Source organism: Balaenoptera borealis, assembly GCF_965194805.1.
Source record: "Balaenoptera borealis genome assembly, chromosome: 10".
NCBI classification, from domain to species: Eukaryota; Metazoa; Chordata; class Mammalia; order Artiodactyla; family Balaenopteridae; genus Balaenoptera; species Balaenoptera borealis.
In genome coordinates, this window is record NC_138874.1 from 103,164,766 (window position 1) to 103,178,109 (window position 13,344).

Consider the following 13,344-nt stretch of genomic DNA (forward strand, 5'->3'; position numbering starts at 1 on the left):
GGCTTTTCAGGTTAAGGATAAATGAAGAACCTAGACAATTCCAGGCGCAGGTAGGGGTGGGGTATGAAGCATCAACCTGGGAAGCAGGGTTGGAAAACTGAATCTAGGAGAAGCTATTTTACACCAACAGGGGGCCTGGAAGGCGACTTGGATGGATAATGAATTATTATACTGCAGAGAACGATCTGTTCTCAGACTTCCCCAAGGATGGAACAGAAATGGGTTTTGATTACATTAGGCAGTGTGCACGCGCCTGAGTGGGTAGCGTCTGTGTGGGTGTGGGTTTTGGGAGGAGTGGGAAGGGGCGGAAGAACAGATACCATTAGAGGCAACAACACGTGGCAACCCTAAAGGTTGTTTGATAAGACAATATATGAAGTCAACAACTCCTTAGGGAGAGACAGACACTCTTCCTTAAGCCATACAGGTGATGATTAAATTGTTGTATAATTACTCTGGTGTTTACTTAAGTGCTCATAGTAACTCTAGAAGAATATACAGAAGGGATGGGCCTTTGTAAAGCACTGTTAGGAAGCAGAACTTGAGTTAGGTCTTGGGCAGATACAGAAAAGGAGACTATATATATTTCTCACCAGGACAGGAGGGGCAGAATGACCCAGGATGGAGAAGGAAGATACCTCCATGATTATTCAAATAGGAAAAGTGTGGGGGGAGGTACGGTAAGTACAATTAGCACAGATTCTGGAGCCAGATAGGCCTGGGTAGAAAATCAGCTCTTCTACTTTCTAGCTAAGTGATCTCTGGCCAGTTTCTAAACTCCTGTGAACCTCCTCTTCCTCATCTATTAAAGGGGAGGAGTACCACTGACCTTGATGGTTTCAAAGATTAGAAACAATGTACATAAAGCTTTCAACACAAAGCCTGCCAGTTAGTATATTTTCAATAACTGGCAGATTTAATAGTAACATTAAAAACAAAAACAGAACCTAGGGGCAGGACAGGAATGATGACGCAGACGTAGAGAATGGACTTGAGGACACGGGGAGGGGGAAGGGTAAGCTGGGACAAAGTGAGAGAGTGGCATGGACATATATACACAACCAAATGTAAAATAGGTAGCTAGTGGGAAGCAGCCACTTAGCACAGGGAGATCAGCTTGGTGCTTTGTGACCACATAGAGGGGTGGGATAGGGAGGGTGGGAGGGAGGTGCAAGAGGGAGGGGATATGGGGATATATGTATACGTATAGCTGATTCACTTTGTTATAAAGCAGAAACTAACACACCATTGTAAAGCACTTATACTCCAATAAAGATGTAATTAAATAAAAGCACACACGCAAAAAACAAGATTGTTTTAGATAGGAGTGGCGAGGAGGTAATTTCAGTACTTGGAGAGAATCCTAAATGATTAGCAGGAAGGCTTGAACTTTACCTTGTCACTCATTTAGGTTTTTCAGCTGGAAATATGATGACATCAGCATCCTAAGAGGATTGCTTTGGTGCCAGTCTGTAAAACACATCTGAGACCCAGTACACCACTGTTCTCAGAAGTTGCTAAGAAACAAGATTGCTCCGTGTGTGTGTGTGTTTTTGTGTGTGTGTGTCTCATATACCTGAATGTCAGGTGGAGGGTGAACGTCTCTCCACCGAGGGTGAACTACAATGAGTTTCACTGGGTCCTGCTCTACCTTAAAAGCAAGTTGGGTGACTTCCCTGGTGGCGCAGTTGTTAAGAATCTGCCTGCCAACATAGGGGACACGGGTTCGATCCCTGGTCGGGGAAGATCCCACATGCCATGGAGTAACTAAGCCAGTGCACCACAACTACTGAGCCCGCATGCCACAACTACTGAAGCCCATGTGCCTAGAGCCCGTGCTCCACAACAAGAGAAGCCACCACAATGAGAAGCCCGCGCACCGCAACGAAGAAAGAGTAGCCCCCGCTCGCCGCAACTAGAGAAAGCCCACGTGCAGCAACGAAGACCCAATGCAGCCAAAATAAATAAATAAATAGATTTATTAAAAAAATAAATAAAAGCAAGTTGGGTCATCTAACAGTGACAGAAAACTTGAGAAACAAAATAAACAAAAAATGATGTGCTCAAATGTAGAACTCTGTTTTCCTTGATGTGACTCCCTCGCTGCTAAATTTTTATCCTCTTACATGATTTCCAAACCATAAGCCCCCCTTATTATATAAATAAATGAGTGTTTACACAACGTAATCTCTAGTATTTGCTTATTCTTGTTTTCTCTAACAAAAAGGAATAATAAATCCCTTTTGTGTTCATTTTTAAAACTTGCACTAGAACACACATAAGCTAGACAATTACAGTTTTTAAATGAGTAGAGTGGGCTCTGGAATTGAGGTTGATGAAAGTGTATTCAGAAAGACAGATACTGACTGACAAACCCACAAAATCTCTCCTGCTTCTTTGTTACAGGACACAGCAAGGGTAAGACGCCGTTGAACGCGTCAGAGAAATAACCATTTCATCAAGATTCCCAGATCAATAAGTCTCTGCAACTGGAAATGGGTGGGCACCTGGTTAGGAGAAGAGAAGAGAATGAGGGTCAAAGCATGTTGGCAAATGTCATTCCACACTTGTAGAGGTGTGATCTGCCAGCATGCTTTCTTTCCTGTCAGTGTCAATCCCAAGCCGAGAGATACATGGAAACTTTACCTAGGAGAGAAAATGGTGGCACAAGTCAGTGTGAGCTAAACCATCTCTAAGCGGTGAGCAACAGGGAATCTATGTCACTCCTTCAGAGGGCTTCCCATGTTCCTCAGGATGGATGCTGCCGTGATCCAAGCTCGCTCAAGGCTGATTCGCGTCAGCTCCAGGAGAAAGGAAGAAGCTAGGCCTCTCTGGCAGCAAGAGGAAATGGAGAGGACTAGAAAGGTCTCAGAATCAAGAAGACACAGATTCTGGAACCAGCTCTGACAACAGGCCAACCTGTTTCAACTGTGAGAATCTACGATGGGCAGGCACCAAGCTATGAACTGGAAGATTAAAGATAGAGACACAGGGCTGCTTCTAAGAGGCTCGCTGTCTAGTGACGGAGCCAGTGGGTGTCCACACACTGTAGTAAATGCAGACACTGAGCCATGTTCCGCTTTGATGGAACACAGAGGATGAGCGCTTGGTCCAATTACCTGCTGTGTGATTTTGAGCAATTTACCTACCTTTTCTGAAGCCCAGTTTTCTCACTCTAGGATGAATGTCTGGACTACGTGCTTTCCTGTGCCCTTCTCTCTTTAAAAGCTATAATGAAATTCCTTTCTTTCCATGGAAGCGCTTGTGTACCCACCAAAAACCCTGCCTTCCCCTGCTGTTGGCTGAGGTCAATGCAGTCAGGAAGCTGGGAGACAGAAGTGGAGACTGACACAGACCTCAAAATAAAAAAGGAACAGCCTTTAATCAGTGGCTAAGGGCTCAGATAATACCAGTATGTGACCTCTCGGTGCCCTGTCCAAAGTGTTCCAGTCAGAAAGTGGCTACTGACTTGTAAAGCAAATGTGAACACAGGCAATCCGAGCTTTGGGAAGTCTGTAGTGACCTAAAAAGAGCTGCTATTCGGGGACCACTGATCTGTAATACATTCACCACATACAAAATGTCTGGAGCTTCCTGGACCCCTGGGGGATGGAATCGGGAAGTGGCTTTTACCATCCCCTTTCCCATCACTCATAAATTACTCCTGTTGGGGAAACAAACTCAAATCCATTAGCAATAGAGATCAGAGCCAGGTTGTTTCTCTCCTCTGTGGCAGAGGTAAAAATGAAGAGACCTGACCTTGATTAAATGTCAACATCTTTATCTGTTACTCTGAGCGTTCCTGGTATTACCCCAAAAAGAGAGGAAACATTATTAGAAGCACCTATATTCGCACCAAACCATTTCACGCAATTACCCCTTAGTCCATGAAAAACCAAAGCCAAACAACGTGATTTATGAAAGATACACAGGAGCAGAATGGATAGAACAGAAGCTGTTTCTCTTTGTCCTAAGGTGTGGTCTTAACACACTTAGCTGTCATGATCCTATTTCTCCATCCATCCATTAGCATAATAAACCTGAACTGAGTTTCCAGCAATAGGGATCAATTTGAGTTCAGCACGTTCACCTAATATTTATTCCCTGTAGGGGCTTTACGAGAAAGTAGATAAAGATAAATCACTGAAATGTTCAAGACAGCCCCCAAAGAGCAGACATCTGTGTTTATGGAGAAAAGTACGTCCCCAGTCAGAAAATGTGGTAGAATAAATCCCAGCTTACCCAAAAAGCAAAATTAAGTGGTGGTTACTCACACTATCAAATCATGTTGTAAAGGTCCCGAAGACATATTAAGAGAAAAAAATCAAGCCATAGAAAATGATCAAAGAATGATCCTTTTAAAATACTATCTACCTATCTATCTATCTATGTATCTATCTCTCATCTATCTATCTTATTCCTGTCTAGAAGGTCTAAAAGGATGCACAGTAACTATTAACAATTTTGCCTCAAGAGAGAAAGGGGAGTTGAGGTGTACAGGGTAGGGGCAAGGGGATTTCACCTTTCACTCTCTAGTCTCCTGTGACATTTCACTTTTCTTAACGCAAGACATATTTATATATTACTTGGATAATTAAAATCAAACACTGTTGTGCTCTTTTATATTTCCCAGATAAACGAATAATTTAAACTACAATTCAATTCTGAAAGATTTACCTTCCATTTCAGGACCACGCCCAGTGCATAAATACTGCACACCTGTGCAGAGCATGACAGCCCTCTCCCGTTTTACTTTCTTCTTAAGACATAATCTGCCACCTTTGACATGTCAAGCATCCTTTAAGGTGTTTGGAGGAGTGATTAGGGATGCCGCTGAAATGACAGGTTATTAAGAGTGGCACACCTGGAACCTTTAAGACAGCCCACTTCGAACTTCCAGCCATACAGCTAGGCTTGGGCAGATGCCAACACAGCACAGACGTGGTAGAAGGATCCTTTCATTACACATCTTCATTAATTTATTGATTTGGGTGGGGGTAAGTGAGGAAGAATGGAGGCTAGGATGAGGGCAGGAAGGCAAGGCTCAAACACAACCGAAAATTCAAAATGCAATGTCAGGCAAAAGAGACGCACGCCCGGGAGCTCGGCTGTGCAAACACTCCAGAAACAGGATGTGCTTCTGACGACGCCGTGGCTAAATGAAAGGTTCCTGATGAAGTAAGTCTCCATTCTGTGGAAACACGGACACCACAGTACAGATTCTCACACCAAGAACATGTCTGCCTGGCTTTCCATTGATCATCCCCCATTAGGTGGCCGAGCCCTGCAGCACCAGTCCAACTTCTGCAACCATGCACAGTGATCGATATTTATAATTACCTTTCTCCTTCACCATGGCAACCAGGGCCTTTGGCGAGCAGCACCGAAGGAAACAGGAACAAAGTCTAGGAGTGGGAGCGCCCCTAGGCAGACAGATCGGCTGCGGCAGAGGCAGCGAGGAAGAACCGGGGCATCCACTTGCCAAGTCCGGGGCTTCTTTCTAAAATCCCGCCCCCTGTCTGGAGGGCCGAGCTCCGGTGCCCGCCCCAGCGATCGCTGCCGAGTGGTGGCCGCGCCCTGCTGGTGGAGGGGGGAGGGCGGGACGCTGCCCTTCGGCTTCAGCCACTCACTACAGCTGCTGCTGTAACAAATGCAAAATTCCAGTGTCCTAATCTCTGGTCACTGACACCACGTAGCATTCCTCGTGCCGGGAAAACGGGCATCAAAATGCTCCGGAGCCCTGGCCCCCTCCCGGGGTCTGATAAATGATTGCCAGAAGAGGGGGGCCGAGGGGCAAGCCAGGGACTGTTCCAATAAGTAAAACTAGTCAATTGTTAGCTTATTAGTCTCCTATTACTGCTGCTGTCAATTCAGCTTCTTTCAGACCAACTGAATAAATAAAATTAGCCTTGGCAGCTCATGCAGCTCAATATCAAAAAAACATACAACCCAATCCAAAAATGGGCAGAAGACCTAAATAGACATTTCTCCAAAGAAGATATACAGATTGCCAACAAACACATGAAAGGATGCTCAACATCACTAATCATTAGAGAAATGCAAATCAAAACTACAATGAGGTACCACCTCACACCAGTCAGAATGGCCATCATCAAAAAATCTACAAACAATAAATGCTGGAGAGGGTGTGGAGAAAAGGGAACCCTCTTGCACTGTTGGTGGGAATGGAAATTGATACAGCCACTATGGAGAACAGTATGGAGGTTCCTTAAAAAACTAAAAATAGAACTGCCATATGACCCAGCAATCCCACTACTGGTCATATACCCTGAGAAAACCATAATTCAAAAAGAGTCATGTACCACAATGTTCATTGCAGCTCTATTTACAATAGCCAGGACATGGAAGCAACCTAAGTGTCCATCGACAGATGAATGGATAAAGAAGATGTGGCATATACATACAATGGAATATTACTCAGCCACAAAAGGAAATGAAATTGAGTCATTTGTAGTGAGGTGGATGGACCTAGAGTCTGTCATACAGAGTGAAGTAAGTCAGAAAGAGAAAAACAAATACCGTATGCTAAAACATATATACGGAATCTAAAAAACACAAAAAATGGTTCTGAAGAACCTAGGGGCAGGACAGGAATAAAGACACAGACGTAGAGAATGGACTTGAGGACACGGGGAGGGGGAAGGGTAAGCTGGGATGAAGTGAGAGAGTGACATGGACATATATACACTACCAAATGTAAAACAGATAGCTAGTGGGAAGCAGCTGCATGGCACAGGGAGATCAGCTCACTGCTTTGTGACCACCTAGAGGGGTGGGATAGGGAGGGTGGGAGGGAGATGCAAGAGGGAGGGGATACGGGGATATATGTATTCGTATAGCTGATTCACTTTGTTATACAGCAGAAACTAACACACCATTGTAAAGCAATTATACTCCAATAAAGATGTTAAAAAAAAAAAAGTGAAAGGGTAACCTTTCTGTTTTTATAATAGAAACTGCAATTTAAATCTATGCAAGTAAATTTGTGTTAAATTCCTACCCCCAAAAATAAATAAATAAGTAAAATTAGCCTTGGTAGAAAAATAATGCTAGTGATGCCTTCAAGTTCATTTTTTTCAACTTTTAGGGTCCTGGAGGCTTAATTACAATGAAAAATGAATAATGACATTTGATTTGTGATTTGCCCTGCTGCTCCCTGACCCCTTACCTGAAACGGGAGGAGCAGGGGACCGACCGGACAATGAGAGGGAGCCTGGGAAGAGGCTCTTTCAGGATTCAATTCCTCATCCAGGATCAAATTCAGGATCAAAGTAAAAGTCTGAGTTATCCAGGTAGGATTCTGACTTCCCTCTTCTCCTTGCTTCTTTAGAGTTTTCTAGACAAGCCCCTCTTGGGTTGTGTATATGTGAGGGAGGAACCCTCCCAGCCACAAAGTGAAGGGCAGTCACCCCCGCACCGCTCACCAGCCTAAGCCTGATCCGGCAGTGGCAGTGAAACCTGACAAGTGACAAGGCTTTTGATTTCTGACCCACAGGAGCACACGTTGGTCTCACGGGAGCAGGTGACTTCCGGGGATGGAGGCTGGGGTCACTAAGCCGACGCCCACCCCATTCCAGCACCTGTCTCCGGAACCCAGATCGTTTGCTTGTTCTCCCCACCATGTGGGAGAGATGTGATGAGCGAGAGACACAAAGGCAGATGGGCAACCCGTCCTGCAGAACCAGAACGCTCAGCCAGGATTCGACTGTTTTACCGCAAATATTGTACCGTGTTGGGCCTAAGAGAGCTGGGGTAACAGAAAGGAATGAAGTCAATCAACGTGCCTCATCTTTGCCTCCGAGGTTGTTTATAGCTGAAATGACGTTGGGCGGGGCTGCTTTTCTGCCGGGTAACAGTGGCAGAGCTCAAGCAGCTGTGACATTCCTACATCTGTGATTCAGGGCTTTACTATTAATAGCCTGGGCATCTCTGCCTGTAAGAAAGGGCTAATAAGGCCCCTCCAACCCATGGGTCGTCATTTCTATGACACAAACTTCTCCCACGGTCCTCCCTGCCCCCACCGCAGCCCCATAGGGTCATGTTTTTCCTAAGTCAGCAGCCAGCTGGAGTGTAAGCACTAAAGAGCCTTTAAGCGGCTTCTCTAACCTCCATTCATAAATAAGAGCCAAGCATGAGAGCAGCACGACCTCAGGTCGAGAGGGATGGGCAGGGCTCGAGAGCAGGAGGGGACCAGCCCTTTCTATCCCCTGAGGGCTAGCACCCTCAGAGCCCGCAAGGAGATGCGGACAAGCAAAATTAAACTCAGAGAACTGGAATTAGTTTGGTGCTGTGAGCCTAGCAGGTGAATTTAGTTTATTATATTTTTGCTGCATAAATAGACTAGCACCTCACTGAGGCACTCCCTCTCTCACCCTCTCTCTCTCCCTTCCCGCCCCACACCCCATGGAATGTGACACTAAAACACCATTGTGTTTCTAGTCCAAACCAGATCATACATAAATATTCTGGATACTGTAAATGCAATTAGTTCAATTTCTCTTTTATTCAGGGTGACCATTTTTAATCCTGAGATTTCAGTTTATTAACCAAACTGATTTATTACAGCTCTGAACCTACCTGTATACCTTTGTGGATAAACTGCCCAGAAACCCTGGCTGAGGAAGGCTCACTGGCCGCTTTGGAGACTACGCCAGCAGAGTAACAGCTGGTGCCTACTCGTTTCCAGGGAAGCCTTTTGCAAAGGAAAATACTACATAGTGGTTCAGAGACATTGCCCCCCTCCTGTGTTTTCCATGGAAAGAATTTTCCTGTACCACAGTCAAAGTGAATGAGTCACCAGCATTTAGTTGCTAAACAACAGTCATATAGCTAAAGTCCCCCCAACAGTCAGACACTGCTACTTTAGGATAAAAGCATCCACTCTATACTTTTAAGATAACCAAAGAGGGTATTACTAAAGTTATTTTTGGAATGTGGCAGAGTAAAACCAAATTGCTTTTGTCTCCGGCCTCAGGGCCAAATAATTAAGAGCTTTGAGAACAGAAGCAAAGCATAGATATTTTCTACTTTACAGTTAGTTAAAGCTACAAGAAGTGCAGCAAAACAAATGAAGGAAAAAATAAAAAATGTACAGTTCATAAGACAGCAGGACTTTTTATTCTTATTTCTAGAGAAGATTTCCAAAGAACTTATCTCAATCTCATTCCACTCAGATGAGATAAGAGTTCATAATACAGACACCAACCCGCGGGTTCATTTGTTGTTTTATTCCCCCAAACTGACTCACTGCCGCCTTGTCATTCACTCACAAAATGAAGCCAGGGTTGTCCACAAGTGACCAAAGGACAGAAACCATTTTGTTGGAGAGAAAAGCTTTGTGAGCACACAGCCACTCTTGGCAAAAAATCAAGAGTACATCACTTCCAAAGAAGCCATGCCAATTAAGAGGGAAATGTGAAAACCAGAAAACAAGCAACCTGATGGAGTTCACATCCTCACTGCTCTCTCCTACAGAGCCACGGATTGCCTATGGCCTGTGCATCCACAGGGCAGGAATTTCAGGACCCCTCCATGGCCATGCATCCCTCAACACCTTTGGACTCATTGGCAGAAGAGTGCTCAAAATCCTCTCTAGCAGAATCCAGCTGAAGGAAAACTTGAGAATGAGTCTGTTATTTGCTTTCCATTTAATGTTTCCATCTATCAACCTCACTGCAGACATGTATGGGGCATCTACAGTACGTCAGGTACTGGGCTGGCAATACCAAAACAGGAAGAGAGAAATCACTGCTCTGGAGTTGCTTACCATCTAGTGGAGGAGATGCTCACACACACAAACTCTCAACCCAATTAGGAAGGTGGTAAGACAGAAGTGGGGGGACTTCCCTGGTGGTGCAGTGGTTAATAATCCACCTGGGGACACGGGTTCGATCCCTGGTCCGGGAAGATCCCACATGCCATGGAGCAACTAAACCCATGCGCCGCAACTACTGAGCCTGCACTCTAGAGCCCACGAGCCACAACTACTGAGCCCACGTGCTGCAACTACTGAAGCCTGGGCGCCTAGAGCCCATGCTCCGCAACAAGAGAAGCCACCGCAATGAGAAGCCTGCGCCCTGCAACAAAGAGTAGCCCCAGTTCACCGCAACTAGAGAGCCTGCGCACAGCAACGAAGACCCAACGCAGCCGAAAAAATAAAAAGACAGAACTGGGTGCACAGGGTGCAGAGCAGTACTGAGCCCAAACTGGGGAGTCAGGAGAGGCTACTAGGAGGAGTAAAGAAGTAAGAGAGGGCTGCCAAATGAAGAAAGGGGGAAAGATCATTCCATGGCCTCCTCATGGGACAAGAAGGTATCAAGCTCACTGTTCAAGGGGAATGGGGAGAGGTTCAATCTAAGGCCAGGGTGGCAGGTCACGGAGGGCTCTGAATGCCACACTAAGGACGTTGGACATTAGAAGTGATGTGATGAGAGTCTCAAACCTGAGCTACCTATTTCTTTACCAATTAAGTTCAAAAGACTTTGGGTGCATTTCAAAGTCTGCTATGATGTGTTTCCAACCATACTGCCTCCTTCCTCCAAATTGGATTGTGTTGGTGTGTGCATGTCCCGTGTTTAGCAGACATGCCCACAAAGTGTCTATGTTTATTAGTGTACTTAAATATTTCCCTGAGAAATAGAATAAAATGACAGCCAGGCACATCCCAGACATAGCATTTTAAGTAGCACAAACCATTTGGGATTGGCTTATCCTCCTGGAGTAATGGCTTCATGTCCACAATGAGGCTGTGAGCTCCATGAAGGGAAGGAGGTTTTCATGCTTTGCTAGACTGCCAAGAGTGCAGCCTGCAGACCTCCAGGGATAAAAAAAATACTAGGGGTGCTTTAAATGCATACACCTGGTCCCATCCAAGGTCTGATGATTCAGATTTTCTGGGATGAGGCTCGAGCTGCACCAGCTCCTTAAGTGATGAAGGACCACTGACTGGCCTAGCACATTGGCCTGCATCACAGGAAGTAAATGAACATGAAATTTACAAACATAGCTATAGCCCATGCTGCCACATCTAAAAAACAACCTCCATCTTCTCAGTTGGCTGAAATAACAATCATCCTGACATTCACTGCAATCTTCATGAAAATTTATTAGCAGTGATGATTCCAAAGTTTCCTACAGTCTGATACAAACTCCTAAATGTCTGATCCCTCTTGATCCCACTCTCATGTTTTCAACGGAGAATTCTTAGGATTTTTTCCATGTGAATCTCACAGAATCAATGCCCAGCAAAGTTCTTTTCCATGAGTTCTTCAAGTAGAATTATTTTACATTTGTATCCAAAACTTCCCCGTGGTCCTTCTCAGAAGCCAGTTCTGAGTTTGGACCTAAACAATAGGTTGCAGCTTAGGAAAAATTACTAAGGTATATTTAAAGCTCTCTATAAATAATCCACTAAAGATATAAACTGCAGAGGGAGCACAAAACAAGCCTTTTTCCTGAAAGTGTACTGGAACCTACTACTGAAATTCAAAGGATCTTTTGATAGTACAGAGAGTTTCATGAATTTTAGCCTAATTTCAGGCACATGAGAAGTTCACAAGAAGTACAGAAATACTTCCAAGTTGAATTACTTGGGAAAAAAGGCCTTTTTTCCCCCTAACAATTTACTATTGGCTTTGTCTTTTCCCCTAATATTTTCTAGGTAGAAATACAGTTACTAGGAAAGAAAAACGGTCATTTCCTATCATCTGGAGCTGTGATCCTTTCCTAGCAACACCCCCTTCTTTCTGGTACTTAATGTCACCAGTGCTCTGAATTTTACTACACTGCAATGAAGGATTTATATGTCTATTTTTGCAAAAGATTGTGGGCTCTCTGAGGGAAGGGATCACATGTGAATATCTGTATTCAAATAGTGATAGGCACAAAGTAGGAATGTGATATTTGATGAATTCTAAGGAATAAATGTCACTGGCTTACCATAGTAAGTCAAAATGCTGGCTAAGTATTCATTTTTATATCAAAAAGGCTGATTTAAAAATCTTACTCAAGTAAATTAAAAGTAAATTCAGTCTCTTATATATAAATCAATTTAGTGGTTGCTTGAAAGTATTTGCCAAGATGCAAACCAATAATTCACCGTGGGGAGAAATGAGTTGAAAGGAACTTAACCAGGTAGCATTTTATGAAGTCTCCTTAATAACTAATCCTAAGTACCACTTTTGTCGCCATTTACAGGGTGCTTATTATGTGTCAGCTACCATTCTACTCTTTTTACATTCATTTATCACCTCATTTAATCCTCCTAACAACTGGATAAGATAATGTTATTATCTTTACACTTGAGGGAAGAGGCTTGTCAGAATCCAGAGCCATGGGCCCTCCCTTTGCTTTGTTGGGTCTTTTGCTTTACTGGGTCTTCATTCCACAGAGGTCATGAAAGAGTCTCCCTTCCCCTGTTCCCAACTACACACACACACACACACACACACACACACACACACAAACATTTTTTGAGTCAAGATGCACTCAATGTACATCAACTTCTTTGGCGTTTCCAGACGACTTGACACAATGGAAATGATGTTCCATTTTGCCTTGTCTGTATAAAATGATCTTCTCTCCTGATACCTTATCCTTCATTGGCTCTTGGACTTCTTATGATAGGACCTGCCAGGTGAATCGCATCCCCTTGGCCTGTTGGGCTCATCCTTGGCTGGACAGGGGAAGATGGTTTGCCCAGATCCACATTCTCGAGTCTTTTAAGATGCAATTCAATCATCTACCCTGTCTAACCATCCTCAAGGAACAGCATTCCTGTGGTCTACATAGAGAGACAACTAAAAAAATTTTATGGGAGGTGGTCACAGAATTTTTGCAAAGTTGACAAAGCCTCCATTTGCCCCCTTCACTCTAATTAGGCCCTGGCACACTCCCAGAAAATAACCTCTCTCACATTCTCCTGGGACATTTCAGCCATCGTCTGAGGGACAGGCCAAATAAAGCATGCAAAGTGCATGGCCATTAGTGCATGTGCTGCCACAGGAAAAACAGCACTGTCACCCAACACACGTCTCTGTGAGTTCCTCCAGCTCTCAGGACAAAGAGAGAAGGGACCATGCAACCAACCCTCTGGCTTGTGAAAAACTATAACTTGTATGAAAAAAAACAGGCATTAGCCTCACATTGAGATGAAAACTAAAGTCCTAAGGCAGACTTGTCCAAGGTTACACAATTACTTGGAAATGGCCAAAACCCCTGGGGTCTTACCTCCTACCTGTGGTTATTTTGTCATGCTAACTGGCCACACAGGCAACCTGATCAAACAGCCAGGATTTGAGTTCCAGCTCTGCCACAGGCTCAGGG

The 13,344-nt window shown here is 44.3% G+C and overlaps 1 protein-coding gene across 3 annotated transcripts in view; it reads right to left on the reverse strand.

Moving 5' to 3' along the window:
• The window catches only part of ABLIM1 (actin binding LIM protein 1), a gene marked incomplete at its 5' end in the record, with an annotated part of 334,066 nt that overhangs the window by 178,888 nt on the left and 141,834 nt on the right, over nucleotides 1–13,344 (reverse strand). Inside the window, one exon of one of the 3 annotated variants that reach the window (XM_082407812.1) lies at nucleotides 5,341–5,552. The exons of the other annotated variants lie outside the window; for them this stretch is intronic. Coding sequence (XP_082263938.1) covers nucleotides 5,341–5,356 — 16 coding nt within the window. Of the gene's footprint in view, nucleotides 1–5,340; nucleotides 5,553–13,344 lie in introns of those variants that run through there. 3 annotated transcript variants of the gene reach the window in all.